Source organism: Anticarsia gemmatalis, chromosome 9 (assembly GCF_050436995.1).
Source record: "Anticarsia gemmatalis isolate Benzon Research Colony breed Stoneville strain chromosome 9, ilAntGemm2 primary, whole genome shotgun sequence".
Taxonomy (NCBI): domain Eukaryota; kingdom Metazoa; phylum Arthropoda; class Insecta; order Lepidoptera; family Erebidae; genus Anticarsia; species Anticarsia gemmatalis.
In genome coordinates, this window is record NC_134753.1 from 9,055,524 (window position 1) to 9,079,148 (window position 23,625).

A 23,625-nucleotide genomic window follows, 5' to 3' on the forward strand; every position below is an offset into this window, starting at 1 on the left:
CCTTTGAAGGTTGTCTATGGTTTTGAGTTTGCGCTTTGATGAATTTTGATGTAGGTACCTAGATACCTAATGCTCTGTCCATACTAGTCACTACTGCCTAGACTTGATGAACATAGGCAGCACTACTGCTTTGTTAGTACATCGTGTCTAGTAAGTAATGAACTTTTCGAAATTAGTTCTTACTATTAGTTCAGAACTCCGAAGTTGTAAAAGAACAATTTAAAGATGTAAAAACCGTCAACCGGTCGAATTTTCAACGTTGACGAAGTGGAAGAGTCAAGTCAAAAGGAAGGTATGTACGTAATACTTGCATACCTTCCTTTTGACTACTACTTATGTACAACTGTCTAGTACATACTATGTAGGTACTAGAGAGTTGTACATAAGTATTAAAAAGCTCAAAAGGCCGTGACTTGATAGGCACTGAGCGGGCAATACTAGACACCTGATGTCAAAAGTCGTAAAACGCGCGAACGGAATAACAAAAAAAAAGAGATGTCAAAAGTGTCAAATGTCATCTATCTATAATAGATGTATATTGTATTGGTTAATTTTGAGTGCACTTGATGCAACCCGTTCAATTTGACCAAATTATTTATTGGTATCTCGTTTCTGAAAAATAAGGTTTCACTGAAATTTAAGAACATTTATTTGAGCACAGAATAAAAAATAAAATATATTTATTACATATAAAATGGAACCAAGCAAAGAAAGTTGTGAAACTGGGGATTCAGAAGAGACCCAAACTCTTTCTGATATCAAATACCCTCTGTTATCGTTTGAGAAACAGATATTTATAGATGCTTTTGAGAAAGATGCACTTGTTATTATGGCTAAGTAAGTTACGAACGTTATGTACGCATACTTCTATGAATACCTTATTTGAAAATATATTAATTACAATAAAAAATATATCAAACGTATTAAAAAATTACTCATTTGCAGGGGAATGAATTACAATAACATAATTTCAAATCTTTTATGGATATATAAAGATCCTGGTAATTTAGTACTTGTTATTAATAGCAGTGATCATGAAGAAAAGTATTTCATGGAAAAATTTAATTTGTCATCCTTACCTACGCTTGGTGCTGACAGGTATTTAATATTTGATATGACCTTGTTTTCATATTTTTTCTTTAAGTTATTTATGATGTAGCTTTACATGATTTCTTATTTTAAAATTTACTTTATATAATTACAGGGAGAAAGCATATCTTGAGGGAGGTGTACATTTTGTTTCTACTCGCATTTTGGTTGTGGACCTGTTGAAAAATAGGGTCCCAATATCTCATATAACTGGTATTATTGTTTTAAGAGCTCACACAGTTCTAGAATCATGTCAGGAAGCATTTGCATTAAGATTGTACAGACAAAATAACAAGGTAATATTTAAGAATAATTTAATACTAATGTACCATTTTGAAGTGTTCTACTGCTAGATAATGGCCATTGCCTTATAATTTCAGTCAATTGAGAAACAAAATAGAATGTCAATATAATCTAGGTATAATGTTCTTGCTCTAAAAATAAAGCAAGGCGAGGCCTTTTGCATTATTATACTGTTATTATTGATTATAATATATTGATTATATTCAACCGCAACAGTTCTGAGCAGCTTATATTCTGATCTATCTTAATTGCTCACCATTTATTTTACATTACAGACTGGATTTGTGAAGGCATTTTCCAATTCTCCAATATCATTCACATTTGGTTACTTTCAAGTGGAGAAAGTAATGAGAGCATTGTTTGTCACAGAATTATTTCTATGGCCTAGGTATGATATCTATTTAATAAATATTCTAGTTGTTTATTTTTTTTTTAAACTACATACCCACAAAGGATGTACAAGGTGGAATTAATGCCAGAGACATTCTCCCCTAGTTTATTCAGATAATAAAATAAATATCTGGATAGTTACATTCAGTTAAGCAACTGCTTAACTTACAGATTAATCATGTTCATTTGCTAAGGACATAAAAAAATAAGAGTGTTCATTATGTGTGAACAATTTCTACTGGAGCTAATAAAATTTTAACTAGTTTGCCTTTGATTCTAGGTTCCACGGAACAACAATCCAATGTTTAAAGAGCAGACAGGCTCAGGTGACAGAGTTGCATGTGCCTCTGACCACAAATGTGAGCTACATACAGACCTGCTTGTTGGATATTATTAACTATACTGTTAAACAACTCAAGACCACTAACAGAACTTTGGATATGCAGGTAATGGCAATGTGTGGCAAGTTGGCAAGCTGGAGTAGTTTACAAGATAGGCTTGCAAGCCAAAACCATTTTTATTGTCAGTTTAAATATAAGGAATGACCATACCAAGATTGTCTTCATCTAAAGATTGTTTACAAACTGCCGAACGCAACTGGCTCTATGTGTTTCTGTATAAAAAAAGCCTTCCTAATGATTAGGCATATTTAAATTTATTGGGATGAGCATACCTTGCATGGAAGCATGCAGTATTTAGTGAAATCCAAAGCAAATTTTCTTCTCTTCCTATAATAACTTTTTGTTTCGAAATAAGAGTAAGTTACTATTTGTTTCCAGGAAATCACAACAGAAAATTGTATAACAAAGAAATTTCACAAGATACTACAATCACAGTTGGACAGTGTTTGGCATCAATTAAGTACGAGGACCAAAGAGTACATTCAAGACCTCAAAGTGTTAAGGAGTATGACTGTGTATGTGTACTCTATATTTATTTGATATCGGTTCAAAGCATTCATAGACAAAGATTTCGTATTAAAAAAAACTTTAAAAACTTCAAGACAACTAATAAGTATAGTGACGCACCCACCGAACTTTCAGCAATGAAAAATTAGGCGCTATGCTGCATGCGACTTAGGTTGATATGTTTAATATGACTAACAGCACTAGCCCAAAGTGCGGCGCGGAAAGCTTCGCAGGTGTGTCGACTTTTACTCACAATTCTTTTTCCTTTAAAAAGACCATTTAACCATAGTCTCAATAGTTAAAATATTTATTTAATTATTTCCTTGAAGGATCCTTCATTATATGTTTCAGGAACCTGCTCCACGATGATTCTGTGTCTTTTTATTCTTTAGTGAGTAAGTATAGAACGCCGGAATATGCTCAGATTAATTCTGGATGGATCCTATTAGATTCAGCAGAACAACTGTTCAGATTGGCCAGAGGACGGGTGTTTAATCAAAAACAAGGTAATTATGGAAAATTAAACATACTTAACAACTATTATAATATAACTTACATGGGTACGCCTCAGTTGCGCGATCGGTAGAGTATGCGCAGAGGTCTCAGGTTCGAACCATGGGTCGGGCCAAAAAGTTCTTCCTAACAGCCAAATTCTTCATACATATCTAACTAAAGTAACGGTAACATAACATTACTTTTATTTGACATTCATTTCAATTCGTTAAGAAACAAATTTGGCTGTCATTTTTAGTTTACCCCTATACTTTGGCTGTTACTCGTGATGACGAAACTAACTATAAGTCGTGCCAAAAAAGTTTCACCTCAGATTTTCTGTCGAAAAATCGTCATGCTCCTCCGTTCCTAGGAGAACACGTAAAGCCCTCCTGTGTCCTGCGTTCAATCTCTGACCGGTCCTATCTGTTATCCGTCTTACCGGACTATTAGATTACTGTAATCGAGTGTGTATCGTGCACACACTTGGACACTATAAACAAAGTTGTGCGCAGTTGACTATTATCGGTTAGAAGACTTTTATTATTAGTAGGTACTTACATAAAATTTTATTAACCCATTAACCAGTCAATGTAACCACAATTTCTGCTCGCGTGTATACACGTGGTGTTTTTCCGGCTACTGATTATGGTTGCCTAAGGTAGAATAGTGAATAGTTTTTTACGTATGTAATAACATACATACATAAATTCACTCTCATTTACCTGTAGACGTAGGTAGAGATTAAAGAACGCCACTTAATACGATACTATTAAGAGGTATCGTATTAAGTTAACTTTGATAATAATCATTCATTTTTTATTCTTGATTGTAGAATTCGACCCCGAACCATGTCCAAAATGGAAATGCCTTAGCGATTTACTATCTCAAGAAATACCAGACGAAATAAAGAAAGAAGGTGGGGATATCAACAATAGTAAAATTCTAGTCCTATGCCAAGATTCTAGAACATGCTTACAATTAAATAATTATCTTACAATGGGCGCTAATAAGTATCTGTTTTACACCGCATTTAGAAGAGATATCACTATAAATGCTGTGAGTTCTAAATATAATAAACTGAAGAAAACAGTAACGGCCGAAAATGTTAAGAAAGACAAGGACAAAAAACAAGATAAGAGTGAAAACAAAGATGGTGATAGTAAAGGTGATGAAGGAGATTTAGATGATACAATGAGGTCTAATTATGTGTTAACTTTAACACAAGCAACACAGACTGATAAAAAGAAAGTAGCTAAAGATGAAAGCATGTTCGAACCTATTTCACTGGTAAACTGTATTATAGTTTTATTATAGCTTACTTTAAATGTCCACTTGAAAACCCAAGACTACTATTCGTAAAACCAGTTACCCACAATTTCACGACGCTCTGGTAGTAGCACAACGACAATCTTTTCCACTGGAAACCGTAAAAAATCGTTAACTTTTTGATAGTAGTTATAGCAATTAATCAATTGTATTAATATATTTATTAAATTATTATTTTCAGATGGATAACCTAGATATAACACAATTAGAAATAGAGAAACCAGTGATATGTATCCAAACTTTTAAAGAAAACGGTTGCAATTTCTCTCTAGAAAAGTCCTTAGAAGCATTACGTCCAGATTATATTATTTTATACCATTCTGATATAGCAGCGGTTAGACAAATAGAACTTTTCGAATGTAGGAAAAAACCTGAAGAGAAAATAACTAAAGTGTACTTTATGATGTATAATAAAACTGTGGAAGAGCAAGCCTATCTCACTGCACTGAAGAGAGAGAAATTGGCTTTCGAATCGTTGATCCAAACAAAAAGTGTAAGTATTTAAGCTCGATTTTATCTTACGCCGATATCGGTCTTGATACGTATCATTCCCCATAAATCATACTCGTATACTCGATCAATGTATGAAAGAATCAAACCTTAGGCAGTTATTAAAATGAGAAAAGCAGTTCGGTTTGTAGCATTTTGTCATCTCTGTCTAACTGTACAATTTAAGGTGTTCAAAATCGATTCAATGTGTGGCATTTTCAGGTAATGGTAGTGCCTTCATATCAAGACGGAAAGACGGATGAGTATTTTAACTTAAATGTAGAGCACGATGATAACGCCGTGGACACCAGAAAAGCAGGTAGTTATTTCTTTTTAAATATGTTAATCTGTTAACGGAAAAATGTAATATCGGCAATTGCCGGAAATACCTTTGAAAGCCCGACCCGGAAATCAAACTCGCAATGCTTGATCAAAACCTGCTAAAGAGCATTAAATAATGTACTTACCTACTCTTAATAGTGACGTATTTTCTTCTACTAAAATTTTAAAAATAAAATTATACTTATTCAAATTTTCCAGGTGGTCAAAATCAACAAAAAGAAAAGCCATTAGTAATAGTCGACATGCGAGAGTTTCGATCAGATCTGCCAGCGTTACTTCACAAGAAAGGCATTAATATTGAACCAGTAACCATAGCTGTAAGTTACTTATAGTTACGCAGACCGCATCGGCAGATGTCGTATGGCAGATACGTATTACGTATGTGGTTTATCTGCGATGTCCTATGGCACAACTACGCAGACGTCTGCGGCAAATTGTTCTATGTAATACGCAACAAACGGTGTGCTCGACAGACTTAAGCGACCGATTTAGCGTAGGAGCAAATGAAACCTTAGAGCGTTTGCGGCCTGCACTATGCAGACATTAAGCCATTATAAACAAAAGTTAATTGCTGTTATTTGTAATTTTCAGATAGGCGACTACATTCTTACACCCGATATTTGTGTTGAAAGGAAGTCAATATCGGATTTGATTGGTTCATTGAACTCTGGTCGTCTGTACACACAGTGCACGCAGATGTGCCGCAACTACAGTCGGCCTATACTTTTGATTGAATTTGATCAGAACAAACCATTCAATTTACAGGTATTCAATAAAAAAATATATTTATTTTGTGCAGTTACTAATTACCTGCATTGGTTTATGGGCAGTTTGATACTAAAGCATACGAAACCACGCTTTTTTCCAGAGGGGTAAGACCAAAGTACACCACTTGGTACCCTACCTACATAAATATTTTATAAACATGCTAGTGGCCCACCCCAGCTTTATCCAGTTTAAAAAGTAATTTTACACATAAACCTTCCCGTCGAATCACTTTATCTATAAAAAAACCGCTCAAAATCCGTGGCGTAGATTTAAAAATCTAAGCTTACATAATAATATTCTTTAAATCATGCTTCTAAGTCGATAGCAGTCTATAAATACGGACGTAAGCTGGACAGCTTATCTCACCAACTTACACATAGCTTATTTACAGGGCCACTTCGTAGCCGCAACAGATACATCAGGAGCTGACATACAACAAAAACTACAACTGCTCACTATTCACTTCCCTCGGTTAAAGTTGGTATGGTCTCCAAGCCCTTATGCCACTGCGGAATTGTTTTATGAACTTAAGGTTAGTCATATCTTTTACTTTTTTTTGTATGTATGTTGGATTGACATAGTCCCATGCTTTTTTTAATTCTTGATACTTATTCTATAAAAATGTTCATGTTATATTCTAAAGTATATGCACCAAAGCTTAGTCTAGTATAGGTGCCGCCAAACAACTTGAACAATTTCGCTACATCTTAGCGAACGATTTTTAGGTCAGTTTAGGAATAACAGTTTTGCGCAAAGGCGAGGGCGTTTCAGCTTCAACCACCCGACTGGTATAACAGCCAACCAAGTGTCCTCTGCACTGGGTCTACATTCTGTGTAATTTCTAATACAGAAAATTATGTTCAAGTTGTTTGGCGCCGTCTATAGCCTAGTAACTTCAACATAATTTATGCGGAACTTTTCAACTACTGAAAGATTTTAATGCAATACTTAATACTAAGTTTAATAATTTACAGCAAGGTAGAAAAAATCCCAACGTCGAAGAAGCTCTGGCACTGAGTGGCGACAATACAGCCGACGACATGTTTTATGAACGATACAATATCCTAGTTCATGACTTTGTACAAAAGCTACCTGGAGTTAACTCGAAAAATCTGCCTAGAATTATGGACAGAGGCGTTTCATTGGACCATTTAATATCGTTATCACAAGTGAGTTATTTAATACTTATAATTGCTAGAAATAATATAAATAGCTGCATCCAACACTTTTTAAAATTCTTTTCTTAAAGTACAAATCACCCAAAAAACATTATAATATATCAAAACTGAAGATATTTTTATTATTAAATTAGCTGTCGCCAATGACGTAGGTACTCTATTTTGCAGGAGGAACTACAAGTTATGATTGAAAATAAAAGAGATGCAGATACTCTGCACTCTATACTGCACGTCAAACCCCGGCCTATTGATGCTAACAAAGATGAAAAACACTACGGCAAGAAGAAATTAACTGGGAAACTGTTTAGGAGTAAAAAATAGACATTCTGTAATAACCGTTATTTATTTTCCATAGAATACAATAATTTATAAAACAATGGTATTATTTAATATAATCAGAGTATGTACTTACAATAAATATATTTTTTTGTAAATGTAGAACTCATCTATCAGATATAATTCAAAGGAGAGGAATAAACTTAGGATCAAGAATATAAACAATCACACTGGGGTATAATTAACGCCAGGGACCTAGAACAAAGTTATTAATTGACTCAAAATATCAACGAAATACAAACTACTGTTCAGGGTCAACTCTGTTTGTACTAGAGCTACTTTCGATAGCTGCAACACAGTTGTTCAGTTAGCCAACTTGATAGATCAAACTATACAACAGTTTCCTGCAAAGGACAACTTTTATTCTTATTTCTAAAATTGTGAATTGAATCTTAAGTTAGGTGCTTATTTGGTAACATGTTAGGGAATTACACTAAGTGGGTTCCAATATCATAAGAATAAAATCGCTATGTTTATTGCGTGTAACAAAATTCAAGTCGTTTTTCATAGAGATCTCATCTCATCTACAAAGATGCAAGTTATCGACGCGGCGAAGAAGTTTATAGCACAGGAACTCTAACTCGTCAGCGCGGGTCTACAGTTTCTGCTGAGGTCGATGCTTTATCTTTATTGCTATGTACTTTTTTATATATCTGTTTCAACAATTTTATTTTATATTTTACTGTAAAAAAATAAGCACAATAATTATTTTCAAAGTGCATGAGAATATAATGTGTCTATTGGCGGCTCGGGTATCTAGAATGGATAACTTTTTGCGTAATTAATTCGACCGCTACATCGCGTGAGACGTGATGGACAAACATGCTTCCTGCCATACTTTCGCCTTTTTAAGTCTGATGTGTATCTACTGTCCATACAAACTTCGCCCATCCATGCAACAGCCTCAAGCGTTGATTTTGATATATCCATTAGCGGGGACCTAGAAGCCAAGAATTTTAATTCAAGTTGTAGGCCTTGTATTTTTTTAATATGTAAAGATTTTTACTTAGAGGTATTGCTATAAGTTATCAATGGAGAATGTTACCTAATTTTGATTTTTAGCACTCCATATTCTCGTTTAAAAATAAAAAATACTGGTGAAAGAATTACTTCGATACGTCAATTAGTTTTCGATTTATAAGTAAAACAAGTTGTAACCGCACGACGCTAGCTCTCGGTGACGGTGTGACGTCACTCTACACTTGCTCAGTCTGGCTCACACAGTCCGCTTGCGGTCGCGCGCTCGGTGCGTTGAAATTATTCCTAAATACTTTTAAAAATGTTCAATTCAAATACTAGGAAATCATATGTTGTGCCTAAATGTAATTTAATATTATGTAGGTAAGTACATAAGTAATAATAAATAACTTCATCTTATAATGAAACAATTTCTAACCAGATTGATCGCGAGTTTTTGATTTTACTTTGGCAGGAAAAATGAAAAATCGATAAGTATGCGATTATTTCGGTTAAAAACTGTTTCATTATAATATGCAGTGATCGTAAATATCTAACATTATTACTTATTATACCTATGTATAATATACTAGAAACCGCCCACGACTTCGTCCGCATGGAAACCCTTCCCGCGTAAGTACCGATCCTTCGGGAACTCGAGGATAAAAAGTAGTCTATGTGTTATTCTGGGTCTTCAGCTATATATCAAATTTCATCGTAATCGGTTCATTCAAATTTGCGTGAAAGAGTAACAAACATCCATACATACTTACATACCTACATACTTACATACCTACATACATATACAAACATACGTACATACATACATACATATACAAACATACGTACATACATACATACATACGTACGTACGTACACACATACGTACATACATACATACATACAATGACAAATGTATGTTATTGTATGTATTACTTATGTACTTATGTATGTACATATGTACATTCTCACAAACTTTCAAATTTATAATATTAAGTAGGATTTTGGAAGCAACAAAACCTCTATTTGTTTCACAAATAATTCGCAACCATTATTCCATTTATTTTAGGTAGATTATCCGATTGCCCTTTTTATTAATCGAATAGTATTTACTATTATTATAAGTTATTTTATACATAAGCGGACGAAAACACAACAAAATACTACGCAAGCTATTACACCTACAACAACGATTGGCGACTTAATACTAAGCGGGACGCGGCCCGCGCGGCGCGGTAATGTAGTATGACGTCACAGCCGCTCACGCGGCTGTTAGCGGGACTCGATATTTTTCGAAACTTTGAATGCTTATAAAATCAAAACTATTTGGTATTTTTGACTGAAACAAAAACTTGTTTATATGTATACATACAGGCTATACTGTGTCAAAATTTCAAACGATTTGGCATACCTAGTAACATTCTCCGGAGAATGTTACCTAATTTTGATTTTTAGCACTCCATATTCTCGTTTAAAAATAAAAAATACTGGTGAAAGAATTACTTCGATACGTCAATTAGTTTTCGATTTATAAGTAAAACAAGTTGTAACCGCACGACGCTAGCTCTCGGTGACGGTGTGACGTCACTCTACACTTGCTCAGTCTGGCTCACACAGTCCGCTTGCGGTCGCGCGCTCGGTGCGTTGAAATTATTCCTAAATACTTTTAAAAATGTTCAATTCAAATACTAGGAAATCATATGTTGTGCCTAAATGTAATTTAATATTATGTAGGTAAGTACATAAGTAATAATAAATAACTTCATCTTATAATGAAACAATTTCTAACCAGATTGATCGCGAGTTTTTGATTTTACTTTGGCAGGAAAAATGAAAAATCGATAAGTATGCGATTATTTCGGTTAAAAACTGTTTCATTATAATATGCAGTGATCGTAAATATCTAACATTATTACTTATTATACCTATGTATAATATACTAGAAACCGCCCACGACTTCGTCCGCATGGAAACCCTTCCCGCGTAAGTACCGATCCTTCGGGAACTCGAGGATAAAAAGTAGTCTATGTGTTATTCTGGGTCTTCAGCTATATATCAAATTTCATCGTAATCGGTTCATTCAAATTTGCGTGAAAGAGTAACAAACATCCATACATACTTACATACCTACATACTTACATACCTACATACATATACAAACATACGTACATACATACATACATATACAAACATACGTACATACATACATACATACGTACGTACGTACACACATACGTACATACATACATACATACAATGACAAATGTATGTTATTGTATGTATTACTTATGTACTTATGTATGTACATATGTACATTCTCACAAACTTTCAAATTTATAATATTAAGTAGGATTTTGGAAGCAACAAAACCTCTATTTGTTTCACAAATAATTCGCAACCATTATTCCATTTATTTTAGGTAGATTATCCGATTGCCCTTTTTATTAATCGAATAGTATTTACTATTATTATAAGTTATTTTATACATAAGCGGACGAAAACACAACAAAATACTACGCAAGCTATTACACCTACAACAACGATTGGCGACTTAATACTAAGCGGGACGCGGCCCGCGCGGCGCGGTAATGTAGTATGACGTCACAGCCGCTCACGCGGCTGTTAGCGGGACTCGATATTTTTCGAAACTTTGAATGCTTATAAAATCAAAACTATTTGGTATTTTTGACTGAAACAAAAACTTGTTTATATGTATACATACAGGCTATACTGTGTCAAAATTTCAAACGATTTGGCATACCTAGTAACATTCTCCATTACTGTTCGTGGTTAATCCACCTATACCAGTATTGCTTCATTTTTAATAGAGCATAAAATCAGTCAGTTCATTTAAATATAACATTAAAATATCAATTATATGCAAAAAAAAATATCTTGATTTATATGTGGTCAAGCAAAATAAAAACTCAAATACGTATATAAGAGACACATGCAAAGGTTTACGTATTACAATATGTTGAGTGGAGTACAATATGAGAAAGTGTTTAAATTATTACACCCACCATGCTGTACCAACTATTGTGTTTCAACTGAAACTTTCTTATAAACCATGGTTCCAAACATGGCTTACTTACATGTGTTCAAACTCAGTTGCAGTTCAAAGTGCGCGTGAGATCACGGGTTATGCCATTATAAACTTGTAAGGTTGCGATGTGCAAAGGATAACAATTTACCAATTATGTGAATTGAATACATAATTATTGTTATAACATAACAATATTGTTTTTAAAAACTTCAAAGTATTTTAAAATATTATATCAAGCTAAACAGTTATTAAGTAAATAAACTCCCCAAAGTAACAAGGGTGATGGGTAGTGTATAAATGTATATTTACCATGCAATGTAAACAACTGAAATAAGTGTCAGTATTCAATCACTCACGGTATTGATGATCCTTGTCAGTCAGGGGAACATAGATTACACTCATTAGTTTCTTGACAGTAGTTGTTCCGTCTGCTGCCTTGTCAACCTGTTTTAAAAACCATTTAATATAAAAACTACTTCAGCTTGATGATGCTAACATCCACAGTCTAAATAAATTTTTCGTCTCATCTATACTTCTTCCAAGTGTTACAACACACCTGCCAAACTTTCGAGTTCGAATGTTCCGTTCTAAACGCTTACTGTGTTATTTAAGCCATCGGCCGAAATTACGTGGCATTTATTATGGAACATACCTCCATTACAAATCTTAAAAGATTTACACAAAGGGATATAAGTATTTTCTACTAGCTAAACACTAACATTATTAAAAGTCCACTACTAGGAAATTCCACCATAATTATTATACTAGATAACTAATGTTTTAAATTGATTGCTTTATCGCAATTTGTGGTGCTTTCAACTAAACCTGGATATTACCTGAGTAAGATGTTGTTCTCCACCTTCAGGTCCCACAGGCACAATGAGTCTACCTCCAGGCTTTAGTTGGTCAACAAGCTGTAAACAACAGAAAACATTAGCTCTACGTATTAATGTCCAACTACTTAAGTTTTTTTTTTTATTTATTTTTATTGTAAAGCTCATAAAGAACACAATAAAATTACAGTTATTTATAATTTTATATTGTTTGGGCTTCTATAAATATAAAAACTTTTGCATTGTTTAATACTAACAGCTTGTGGCAGTGTGGGGGCTGCAGCTCCTACATGAATTGCATTATATGGGGCTTCAGATGGATATCCCTGGCGACCATCTCCAACTAAAAAAAATATTAAAGAAAATCACATAAAATTCTTTTATATGGCATAACATAATTTTAATTAAGTAAGAAAACTTACCAACAAGTTGAATTCGTTTAGATGTGAGCAAATTTGGATTATCGTGTTCTAAGTTTCTGGTAGCAAGTGTTACAAGTTCCGGTATATGTTCAATACCAATGACACGACCAGCATTGCCTACCATCATGGCCATACATGCTGTAAGATATCCTGAACCGGATCCAACATCTAAAGCTTTCTCACCAGGGACCAGTTGCTTTTTCAGTATTTCCAGAGCATGTGCGTGCATGTGTGGGGCACTAATGGTAGCAGAGAAACCTATAGATTGTGGGGAGTCATGGTACGGAGCATAAGGACAGTAATTCTTTCGGTCGACAGCTAGCATGGCATGTGCAACAGCATCAGATTTAATAATCCCATTTTCTGTGTAAACACAAATAGTAGAAGTTAAAGTCCACAAAGAATATTACACAATAGATATAAATGTAACTCAAACGCAAACAACTACAAGTACAAAGACTTTAACAATAAACATAAAATAGTAACAAAGCATCTTAAATGTAAATTTGGTAGCATATAAAATAGTAAACAAAAAATGAGCGGCAATGAACTAAAGATTCTTACTGCGTAAGTGACTTATCATATCAGCATTGTTTACTCCATGACTGCGCCAAGCCATTATTGTGAAAGCAAAACCAAAAATGCCTACAAAAAAATTACGCCATGAATTTCCTATTTTTTTAGATCAAATATTATTTTGATCGTATTTTATAACAAGTAATTTCACTGTACACACAGCTGACTTTGACACCTCTTTGATTCTTGACAAGACATTAATGACAATCGAAATCGATGTCGATGGCCATAAGCTTGATGATGGAACAAAAGTAAAAAAAACACATTTAAGTTTTTTGGTTTTATTATATTATCACAAATTATTTATTGTAATGTACTGTTCGCTGGAATATAGGTATGCCTATCCTCCCTTATTTTATCGCAATCCATTGCGCCGTCGCCGTTTTGTTTTGGAGAAACTCTGACAAACTATACTTCAACAATTTACATATAAAAAATTATTTGAGTATTATATTATTATGAGCAGTGATAGCCGAGTGGTATAAGTTGGTACCTTCCATGCAAGTGGTTGACGGTTCGAACCTGAGGCAACACACCAATGACTTTTCGAAGTTATGTGTGTGTAAGAAATAATGTTCATTTCTTCCAACGGTGAAAGAAAACATCGTGTTACAATACAACCTTGCAAGTCCCCAACCAGCACTTCGCCAGCGTGGTGGACTCAAGCCCTAACTACCCATTTACCTATCTTTTCTTAATAAGTGATAGGTGGATCACCATGGTGTGGTCGTGGTTAAATGGCTGCATTACGCATTTTTTTAAGCTTTTAGTTCCGTTTCTAATATCTTGTAGAAAAAAGCTTCCGTATGACTTCGTAAAATAAAATATGAAAAGGAGATAGAAATTTTGTGCTAATCACAGAAAGATTTGTATCCAATTAACATTGACCTTAGCCAACTTACCTGACGCAGACAATCTCGCTTTTACCAATTTCATTTTTTTTTTAATAATAGGTAATGAGCAGTGTTTATTCAATTCCGACCAAAAAATAGCTCGTATAAATAACTGTTGTCACTGTAACAAACACTCAAAAGATACTATTAACCACCTACCTAGTACTTGCTAAGAAGCTAGATTTCCTATTAACGGAACATAAAAAGTAGTTGAAAATCGATAAGCGATAATAAAACTCAAAAACCATTTGCCTAGACACATAATAAAACTCTCTGTAATAAAACTTGCTGCAGGGAATGTATGTAATATTAAATTTGGTTCTACAAAAAAGAAACATTTTTTTATTACAGGAGTGGAGCTCAACAGATTAACAGGGATCCATACCTAGAACTTACTAGATTACTTCTATCGTATTAGCCCTTCATGTAGGGCTGGCCTAGGCAAGCCGATCAGAACGGTGAAATGAACGGATCAACTGAAAAAATCTGTATTACAGACCTGTGGCGCCAGGTCGCGCCCGAATATTCGAAAAAAACGATTTTTTCATAATTCTCATATAAGATTGTTTTATTAAAATCATCAATAATTTGAATATGCAGCTCATTCGGGTTCCCTTAGAATACCTTCTGAACCTAACGCGCATAACATATAATATGTTATCAATACGAATGACGGTTTCTAGTATCCCATAACGATTTCCCCCGATCAGAGTAAAATCCCAACTGAATGAATCCCGTGATTTTGCCACGGGCCTCGAATGGTAGGTATAGTAACTATACTTTACGCCAATGCTCGGAACAATAACACCTAACATGGTTAAATGTACAAATCAAAAATGGTGGTTCGACAGGGCCAGGAGACCGAGACATGAGAACGCGACCGTAACTTTAAGTAGGTAGGTAGGTACCTAACTAATTCCAAATCCTGTGTGGGTCTCGCTTGTGAACTGTTACGCAATACCTAAAGTCAAGTAGCGATAGCAGTCTTTGGTCGCAATCTTATGTATCGGTCTTTCATCTCTGGCGCGGCGTGAACTTAGGAAAAAATATCAGTGAGATTTATAATTTTTTTTTGAGATAATAAATTAATGTTAGTGGATTTTCAGTTATTTTTACTGTCTTTATGGGGAGTTAAATTCTGAGAGCTGGTAGCCCTGAGTAAGCGTCAAAAGTGTCAAATATCGTCATTGTCATTTTCAATAACTCTTCACAATAAAATTTGCACTGCATTATTGTCATAATATTGAAATAATTTTCATACTTTGTTGTTATTATTTTATTTTGGTTTTGAGCAATAAGAGTGCAGTGCAATTTCCCTTGAGTTGTTAATCGTTTGATGCGGAATATAGTGATTAAATTTGATGAGAATATTATGCCCATCGTATAAATTATCCACATAACTCAATATGGTATGCGACGGCCCAGATCCTCCGGATAGCAATCCGCAGGAGCTCGTTCCACCCCCTAGAAGTGAGTTAATTATGAATGGAAATGGTGACGACAGTGATGAGGACCATGAATATTTCGGATACGAGCCCTTAGCACAAGGGCCTGAGGTGGCAGCTCATTCCGACCATGATAGCGACGACGACATGGAGGTGATTATTTTGTGCAATTGTTATTTCCACATCAATAAAGAAATGATATCAACAAATTTAACATCAAAGTCCCACTTTTTAGTCAAGGGATTGCCCTCAGAATGATGGAGGGGTTAGCCCTTCAGTCCACCACACTGGCCTAGTGCATGTTGGGGAATTTGCATACTTTCAAAAATTGTTCTAATGAACTCACAGTCACACTGAGTTGCATCACAATGTTTTCCTTCACTATTGGAACAAGTGATCACTTCAATATTGCTAGATAATTTTTAAAGTCTCAACCCATTTCATCCTCTTTACTAATATAGCACTGTTATTACAGAATGGTGAAACACCACCTCCAGGGGATGTGCCAAGTATTGAATCAATGGAAAACGCTTTAACTAGAGAAGTATGGAATGCTCCAAGACATGCAGATCCCATACAAATGGACAGTGAGCGTGCACAACAGGTTAATCTTTTACTTCTACATAATAATATCTCAAGTTACCTAAGTTTATTGGTAACAATTACTCGTTTGGCAGGCTGTCTATAACATTTAGGATGTTTTCTAGTAAAACAAATAAACCAAATTAAAATTATATTGCTGGAAAGAGTCTTCTTCCCTATCTTCTATGCTCTTGTTTTGTTTTCTTTTTTGTATGTACATTGGTTAATAATTGTTCAATTGACAATGTAACCGTGGATTTGTTGATTGTATGTTTATGTTGTAGACTGAAGACTTTGATTATTATTTACTGTATATGTATAAGGAGGATGAAAACATACAAAGTTTTTACTGATTTTAGGTTATGAGTGCAATGGCAAATTTTGCACTCCCACAAGCATCAATACCAGAGTGGGCTCAAAGTATCAATGAAGAACAATGGAAACAGACCCTGAAGGATAGAATAGAAAAGTTGAAAAACAACAGATAATCATCAAGCCTATTATGTATTTAGTATAGTTTATTAAGTAAAAAGAACAATATTATCTTATTAATAGAAGAACATCTATAAAAATATAAACTCATATATCAAATAAATCTTATTAACAATAATGCCTCTTTGCCTAAACTAAATGCAATATTTATCACTGCATTGGACACTTTCTACATGACAATGTAATCACTTCTGGAATACAAGAAGTTTCAAGGCACAAGTTCTTTGGTGTTCTCATTGATTAATTTTTCAATCAATATTACATTATTGATTTATTAAATGGTTGGGTCAAATATGGCAGCACTAAAGGTAACAAGCTTAGTCTTACTATTTCTTATAAAGATATAAAATGGAGAGTTAGCATAAAATTGTTCAGCTGAACGTGCCAAGATTGCACTAGTGGCAGCCACTGCCTCAGTTCCATACTCTGAAACAAAGTTCTCATTAGAAAAACTAGATAATGTTGAGGAACAATGAACCTACTAGCTTCTCTAAAAATAAATAACATTTATTTTCTTGTTACAACAATTTGGCCATACCTATGTTTGTATTGCCATAACATATTGATATTATCATTTGAACTGATATAATCTGATGATAGGAGCATTTTTGCTAAGAGCTTTATAACCACAAAGTTCATTAGATAGAAAAATACCTTACCATTTATAGATAACTTCACATCATGTATTACAGAATCCACATGTATGCCTGGATTGGGAAGATTGTCCAACATGCCTTTCACTCCTCGTGATTCTTCCTTACTTCCGTTTATATTTTCTACTCTACTTATCAATTCCTCTTCAGTCTTATTAATTATGGCATTCCCGTTTACCATGAGAGCAAAATTTGCTACACCTGGTGTAAACATGTCACGTATTCCTATAGCTTTTAAAGTGTCCTCCAGATTCACACTTCTTTTCAATTCCATTTTAGGAAATCGTATGACGCACTTTTTGGTAGACAACTCGTTTATTGTTTCATCAATTTTTTTGTAGTCTATCTTTTCCATCAGCTCCAACAAACTCACTTTGTTAGGAAGACGGGGTTTTAACGCGTACATTACTGTTTCGCTATCATTATAGGGTAATGCTACCATGATCAGATCTGAAAAGGAAAATATTTCTTCTGTTAGAATGCAAAAGACTTTTTATCTTGCAAAACCTCGGGAACGGCTGAATCTATTTGGCTCATTTTGTTTTTGAAATATTTGTAGAAATCCAAGGAAGTAAAAAAAACTGTGAGGAAAAAATAATAATCGTATTGTTTGGGCTCCGAGCTTAAACAGCGCAAACAAAATTTTGACAAAGCCAATGTAGATGAACACGAACGTACTACGCACCATTTTTTTCCGATAACACGAAAGGAAAACTTCCAAAGTTTAACATTAAATCTGCCATGACTTCACCCGTTGATTTCTTAAACGGCATCCTGTAATAACAAACATAGGATATGTAATGAAATGGAGACAGAAGTTTATTCGATAGATTATTTTGTTACATAAAGTTATATCAACTACTTGCAACGCGTCGTTCGCGACGTATCCGTTATGATTGTCAACACGCTGTTTCCTAGAGAGTTACGCGATCTCATGCGAGTTCGACTCCCAGAACAATAAAGATGCAGCAGCTTGCTAGCTTATCTAAAATAAACAGTATGTACCTTTTTGCGGGAATACGGGAGCTGTCGCGAGGCTTAAACTAATTATACTCACTTCGCAGTGTATTGCGGTGCGAAAGGGTGCTCCCATTGACCCTTGAAATAGAGAGCACTTAACAAAACCAGTTTCGTAGATAGAGGGAGGTTCCGTTTCAAAAAGTTCTCTATCTGTCCTTCCGTATGGTTTTTCACCCATCTGAAAAAGTAAAATTTTTAGGGTAGGTGTATGAAATACCCCCTTATTTCGAAATTTACGTCCTAATTCTCGTGTAACCTACCTATTTTAGATATCAATAGTACCTACTGCTCGAATCGAACCGGAAGCCTCGTGATCATAAGTCATGTAGGCACACCCGTGATCTGACCATAAATGCAGTAAAGTCAATTCTAGTAAACTGCCATATTATTCATAGATGTTTTCAAGGTAAAAAACATCAATTCTAATAAGTCCGTCAGTCAGATAATTGAAAAATATAAGTCACGTTTTCTTTTTCATTAATGACAGAAAAAAGTTAGTAAAAAACTTTAAAATTACGGAGTGAGGTCTAACGGCGACATGCTTCTTTTCAAGTCAATGTATCACCGTAATTATTTAGTTACCTATGTACCAAATGAAACAGTACCTACGTGTAAGTAAGAATATAATATTTTTCACAACCTACCAGACGGACAAATAAATTAAAATTTCTTAACATCCTTATTCAACACAGTTAGAAAATATTACTAATAATGAGAACATGCAGGGTTATTTTTTTACTTGTTTCAAGAATTTGGTGTTCATAGATCATTCACAGCTAGGCAAAAACATTCAAATCATTAATAACTTATTCATAAGCATAATGTTCATTAACTTTAGGCAATGAATGTCCAGGGAACTTACTCGTTAATTTTTATTTTGGCCTCTTCGCTTTGTTTGAAGTCTGTACTGAGGACTTCCCCGCGGTAAACATCGCGGAGGTAATCACGATACAAGTCACGTAAAGACGCCTGTTCGTCCACAAACAGAGCATCGGCATATAAAGTTTTTGACGTTATGTTATTGTTTAATGACTGCAGTAGTTCTCCAAACTCTTCGTGGTTTTTGCGGTTTGCAAATATATCTGCGGATGTTTTTTTTGGCGTAAAAAAATCAAGGTTAGGTATAGGTAGATTTACCAGTTAGAATCATTGCTTTGGTAGGTAGGTACCTATTTTATTATTTGAATACAATTGACTTGTTGTATAGGTACTCGGGTAATAAAATGGGCATTATTTAGACAAACTTCTATTTTCTGTTAACCCGGATATCGATCCAGTAACTTCCAAGACAACTAAAGAGCTACGTCATGAATTCTGAGTAAAATTATGAGTAGGTAGGCTATAGAAAAGAGAGCGGAATTACCGAAAACCAAGATGACAAAACTCAAACAGCTTTTTGAGTATTGATGCAATAAACTCACACCAATATATCATTGAATAACAAAGGAGTAACGTAACCTTTACTACTACATTATACCAACATTACCTTGGGAAAATCCAAGCGCCTCGGCAATCTCGTCATAGGTTCTTCCAACACTGCCTAGAAGTGTCATTGCCAACAAGCCTAAAATAAATTTGAATGTCATCATTTTGGAAAATGTTACGAAGTTTTAAAACTAGTCACCTTAATACATTTCTTTAATTTTCCCCGGAAATGATTGGTTTTCCTTATTCTCTGGCGGGTAGGTACTTACCTAATTATTATTGTTAAGGGTTGTTGACAGCGGAACGTTTATAACTGGTAATCACCTCACCACACGCATCAGATGCGCAATGAGTGTTGTGGGTTCGATTCCCACACAAAACCGATATAGGTATTCTGTGTAATACCTACACAAAACGCTTCGTCTAAAACGGTTCATAGATTTGTAAGTTACCCCTTCGCGAAATACAAAAACAAGTTACCTACCTCCGATCCCCGCCGGTGATATTACAACGTTTTCATTCTTCTTTTTGTTCATCATTTTAAGTAGCAATTTAAAGCTAAAATTATTAATAGCATCTGCTACGTTAGAGATCTGATTTTCAACTTGCGGCGCAATGGTTGTGCTGAAATGATAAATAATTTATACTGCATGGCAAACTGAAATGAAACTTTTAAGTAGATAAAATTATGATCTCTGTTCCTCTGTCCACATTTTACGCGCTCGTAACTAGTAGAATTTTACAGGTCCTGCTGCAAAAATGTAATACCAGACATGCAGGCAGTACCTACACAATTAATGATTTAAACATGATTTTGGTACCTGAGTAATTCGGGATCCAGAGTTGTATCTGTTGATTGTCCAGTAGCTTGAATACATAATGTTGTCACAGCCGAAATAATCCATAATGTAAACTGCATTTTCTGAAATTATTTAGAATTGATTCATGGCTGGCACTGTCACACATACAACAGCTAAACGATGCGACGTCTCAAGTGCCCTGTTTTTTTTTTGCTATCAGATGTACATATCTACAAATCGCATTTAACTACTTACACTTTGTAGATTTGTGCAACCTAGCTATCTACCGGCCTAAGTTCCACAAAAGATACATAGGTACGTTTAAGCAGATTTTCTGAAATTGCGAAATTAAATATTGAGCACCTAGGTATTGATTACATGTGTAGATTGTACCTATAGCTATACAACTTTCAATAAAACAGTAGGTAGGTAGTTATCTTTTTATTAGAAATGCTCAATCGTAGTTATTACCAAAATAATAGTACCAGGCTAGTTCGTTTGTTTTGGCTTGCCCGGTTGTTATCGATTCTAATAAAGAAGGTCATTTTCAATGTCAGGTTATCGATTGAGTCAAAAATCGTAAATAAGCTTCAGCATAATATGTATAGGGGTACCTACTTACTTAGTTTTTATCTTCCTGTTTCAAAACACTGTTTTATAAAGTTGAAGCAATTATTGTGCTGGTCCATTGTGATTTCAACACTAAAGGTAAACGGGTTTTAATGGAGGAAATAACTATAGAGGCTTTTTCAATGAAACAATAAATGTTAACTATAACGTAAATAATAGAACAAAATATACAAAAGGTGTTGATTGGTAAATAAATAATATAACGATAATAGTATAATTACTTACTGTACACCTTCATTGAAGGTTACTGTAAAAAATATTACTTAACGCGCTACACAAAACTTTATGTCTGTACTAGACACTTTCACATGACACGTCTGCTTGCGAGATGTGTTTCGGAGCTACTAATGTACAACGCTGCTCATGTTGTGGATTGAAAACCAAGATTGAATCGTAAGACAAATACAACTCTCGGTTCATTTTGCGCTTGTACCACTTTAGATAATATATTAAATACATAATACGATTATAATAAAGACCGTAACATAGGAGCAACAGTTGGCGTTAGTCTTTATACCTAACTCTTAATAGGTAGGTACTTACGTGGAATTTATAAGTATTTATTTATACTTAACTAGTTGTAATAGATAGCCTATGTATCAAAATTTTGATAATCGTTTTTGAGGGTAGGTATATTGTTTTTTATTTAAGTATTCAACTAATTTAATAAATGGATCATACTGTAATGTCTCCTCTCCTACTAGGCAAGTACCTACCTACCTGAAAAAAGTACCTGCATATACTAATTTCATATATTAGGTGCATATGCGAGTTCGTCAAGTACGTTACGAGTCATGAAGCGCTGAAACTATTCTGATAAAATATATAAAAACGGATTATATTGTATTACAAAATTACAAACAATTTTGCTTTGATTCTTTGATTCACTTTCGAAAGCGGTGTACCTACGTAAGTAAGAACTTGTACCTAATCACACGACCCGCCTCCTGAATCACGGCCGAAACTAGAGATAGTACATAGGTAGAGACCTTTATAAGCGTTTAGACTTTTTATCTAGACCAAGCTTACATCATGTTTATAAATGACACACCTAACTAGTTACCTACTTACTTAAGACACATTTCTTAAAACTTAACGAGCTACCTACTATAAGTACCATGTCTAGGTATTAGACCAGCCGGGTCGTTGCACTTTTCTGGTGAATGGACTGGACTTGTCGTAGCTACACAGCGGGCCAAAGAAATTGAACGTTTTTTTATTGTATTCATAAATTTCAGCAAGGTAACGCTGAGAGTCCACGAAATTGCGCCTAACAATGGTCCAGCAGGGAGTCGTTGCGGGATGAACGAATACCGGCCGACGTGACGGCCGCTGTACCCGTCAAAGCAAAGCCGTTTGCAGCGCTAAAAGCAGGAACTTGTCCCATAAAATTGGTTACAAGAAATGGTGATTTTCTGTTATCGCATTATCAATATATTACTATGTGGAACCTGGTTTACCTCGGCCAGTGTTTTTATGTCAGCTTTGTTCTCATTAACTGCGTAAGTTACATTATACCTATCTTTTGAGTGTCTGTGTGAAAGATAATTTTATTACTTACCAATTCCTTAATAGGTACCCTAACCATTTGAAATTTGCAACATACAACTTTAGTAATGCAACGAGTGACGGGTCTTTTTCACAAGCCTATGAGGGTAAACAGTAGATCCCATATGCTCGAGGTTTATGAAAAGTATATTGTTCTAGGTACATCTCTGTCCAAGGTTCAACAGGTTCCTCGTACCGTCATTCGATTTGTTTAATAGTTGATAGGTATTTCCAAACCTAAGCTTTAAGAAAATGTTATGTTAAGCAACACACCACTGTGGTGATGAATAGTAATGAACTAATGCCCGAAATAAATAAGGTGAGATTAAATGAAACACTATAATATCAATCTTTTATAAATGTTGGTAAATATAGGTCAAATGTGGTACAATTAAAATCAGAGGAAATATTTTATCAATTTCATATCAAAATGGAAACATCCATGCATTATTTTCTACACTTTATCATAGTCTCGATTGTATGATTATACCATAATTAATAGGCATAGGAACATGACCAGATTAGTAAGAGGGTGATATCAGTGGTAAGTAAAATATGCAAATATTTTAAATTAAAAATAAAATGGTACCAATTATTTTTATCAAATATAAAATTAAAACACAGTTTTAATTTGTGTAGATTGAATCAATAAATTAAAATATGCATATGCAAAATATTA

General features: G+C 34.4%; 4 protein-coding genes across 13 annotated transcripts; 2 read left to right on the forward strand and 2 right to left on the reverse strand.

The window, feature by feature from the left end:
* Positions 1-504: 504 nt before the first annotated feature.
* On the forward strand, positions 505-7,623 carry mei-9 (DNA repair endonuclease XPF mei-9). 2 transcript variants are annotated; one of them, XM_076118036.1, is made up of 15 exons: positions 505-837; positions 946-1,098; positions 1,205-1,385; positions 1,668-1,780; positions 2,063-2,228; positions 2,562-2,698; positions 3,042-3,196; positions 4,018-4,472; positions 4,693-5,004; positions 5,223-5,319; positions 5,541-5,659; positions 5,934-6,107; positions 6,502-6,642; positions 7,085-7,279; positions 7,441-7,623. In XM_076118036.1, exons 1-15 carry the CDS (start codon positions 695-697, stop codon positions 7,477-7,479), a joined length of 2,580 nt encoding a protein of 859 aa, XP_075974151.1. In that variant the 5' UTR covers positions 505-694; the 3' UTR covers positions 7,480-7,623. The 2 variants fall into 2 exon arrangements, with proteins under 2 accessions (XP_075974151.1, XP_075974150.1); XM_076118035.1 differs by having other exon boundaries at positions 506-837; positions 7,457-7,623.
* Pcmt (Protein-L-isoaspartate (D-aspartate) O-methyltransferase) lies at positions 7,613-14,527 on the reverse strand. Of its 6 annotated transcripts, none has more exons than XM_076118037.1 (7): positions 14,361-14,527; positions 13,447-13,527; positions 12,883-13,245; positions 12,718-12,803; positions 12,464-12,541; positions 11,984-12,071; positions 7,613-8,306 (listed from the first exon to the last, which is right to left on the reverse strand). In XM_076118037.1, exons 1-7 carry the CDS (start codon positions 14,392-14,394, stop codon positions 8,209-8,211), a joined length of 828 nt encoding a protein of 275 aa, XP_075974152.1. In that variant the 5' UTR covers positions 14,395-14,527; the 3' UTR covers positions 7,613-8,208. The 6 variants fall into 6 exon arrangements, with proteins under 6 accessions (XP_075974152.1, XP_075974155.1, XP_075974154.1 ...); XM_076118040.1 differs by having other exon boundaries at positions 7,613-7,819; positions 14,361-14,526; XM_076118039.1 differs by having other exon boundaries at positions 7,613-7,968; positions 14,361-14,526.
* A 987-nt stretch (positions 14,528-15,514) lies between these two features.
* On the forward strand, positions 15,515-16,988 carry LOC142975763 (uncharacterized). Its single transcript, XM_076118819.1, has 3 exons — positions 15,515-15,949; positions 16,272-16,400; positions 16,738-16,988. Exons 1-3 carry the CDS (start codon positions 15,758-15,760, stop codon positions 16,864-16,866), a joined length of 450 nt encoding a protein of 149 aa, XP_075974934.1. The 5' UTR covers positions 15,515-15,757; the 3' UTR covers positions 16,867-16,988.
* On the reverse strand, positions 16,864-22,345 carry LOC142975761 (serpin B8-like). Of its 4 annotated transcripts, none has more exons than XM_076118816.1 (9): positions 22,326-22,345; positions 20,790-20,890; positions 20,453-20,592; positions 20,030-20,107; positions 19,406-19,625; positions 18,581-18,721; positions 18,209-18,297; positions 17,530-17,973; positions 16,864-17,296 (listed from the first exon to the last, which is right to left on the reverse strand). In XM_076118816.1, exons 2-9 carry the CDS (start codon positions 20,885-20,887, stop codon positions 17,145-17,147), a joined length of 1,362 nt encoding a protein of 453 aa, XP_075974931.1. In that variant the 5' UTR covers positions 20,888-20,890; positions 22,326-22,345; the 3' UTR covers positions 16,864-17,144. The 4 variants fall into 4 exon arrangements, with proteins under 4 accessions (XP_075974931.1, XP_075974932.1, XP_075974928.1 ...); XM_076118817.1 differs by lacking the exon at positions 22,326-22,345 and adding an exon at positions 21,942-22,048; XM_076118813.1 differs by lacking the exon at positions 22,326-22,345 and adding an exon at positions 21,624-21,793.
* Between the last annotated feature and the right edge of the window lie 1,280 nt (positions 22,346-23,625).

Bases quoted from the DNA above. Each gene is read 5' to 3' on its own strand.
- mei-9 (XM_076118035.1), top strand. From the start codon at position 695: ATGGAACCAAGCAAAGAAAGTTGTGAAACTGGGGATTCAGAAGAGACC. The intron at 2,229-2,561 runs GTAATGGCAATG...ATTTGTTTCCAG, and splicing joins ACAGAACTTTGGATATGCAG to GAAATCACAACAGAAAATTG. The intron at 3,197-4,017 runs GTAATTATGGAA...TCTTGATTGTAG, and splicing joins GGTGTTTAATCAAAAACAAG to AATTCGACCCCGAACCATGT.
- Pcmt (XM_076118037.1), bottom strand. From the start codon at position 14,394: ATGAAATTGGTAAAAGCGAGATTGTCTGCGTCAG. The intron at 12,542-12,717 runs GTTAGTATTAAA...TGTTGTTTACAG, and splicing joins CCCCCACACTGCCACAAGCT to CTTGTTGACCAACTAAAGCC. The intron at 12,072-12,463 runs GTAATATCCAGG...TTTTTAAAACAG, and splicing joins GAGAACAACATCTTACTCAG to GTTGACAAGGCAGCAGACGG.
- LOC142975763 (XM_076118819.1), top strand. From the start codon at position 15,758: ATGGTATGCGACGGCCCAGATCCTCCGGATAGCAATCCGCAGGAGCTC. The intron at 15,950-16,271 runs GTGATTATTTTG...CTGTTATTACAG, and splicing joins ATAGCGACGACGACATGGAG to AATGGTGAAACACCACCTCC. The intron at 16,401-16,737 runs GTTAATCTTTTA...TACTGATTTTAG, and splicing joins ACAGTGAGCGTGCACAACAG to GTTATGAGTGCAATGGCAAA.
- LOC142975761 (XM_076118816.1), bottom strand. From the start codon at position 20,887: ATGCAGTTTACATTATGGATTATTTCGGCTGTGACAACATTATGTATT. The intron at 20,593-20,789 runs GTACCAAAATCA...TTATCATTTCAG, and splicing joins CTGGATCCCGAATTACTCAG to CACAACCATTGCGCCGCAAG. The intron at 18,722-19,405 runs GTAAGTTCCCTG...TTACTTTTTCAG, and splicing joins GCCAAAATAAAAATTAACGA to ATGGGTGAAAAACCATACGG.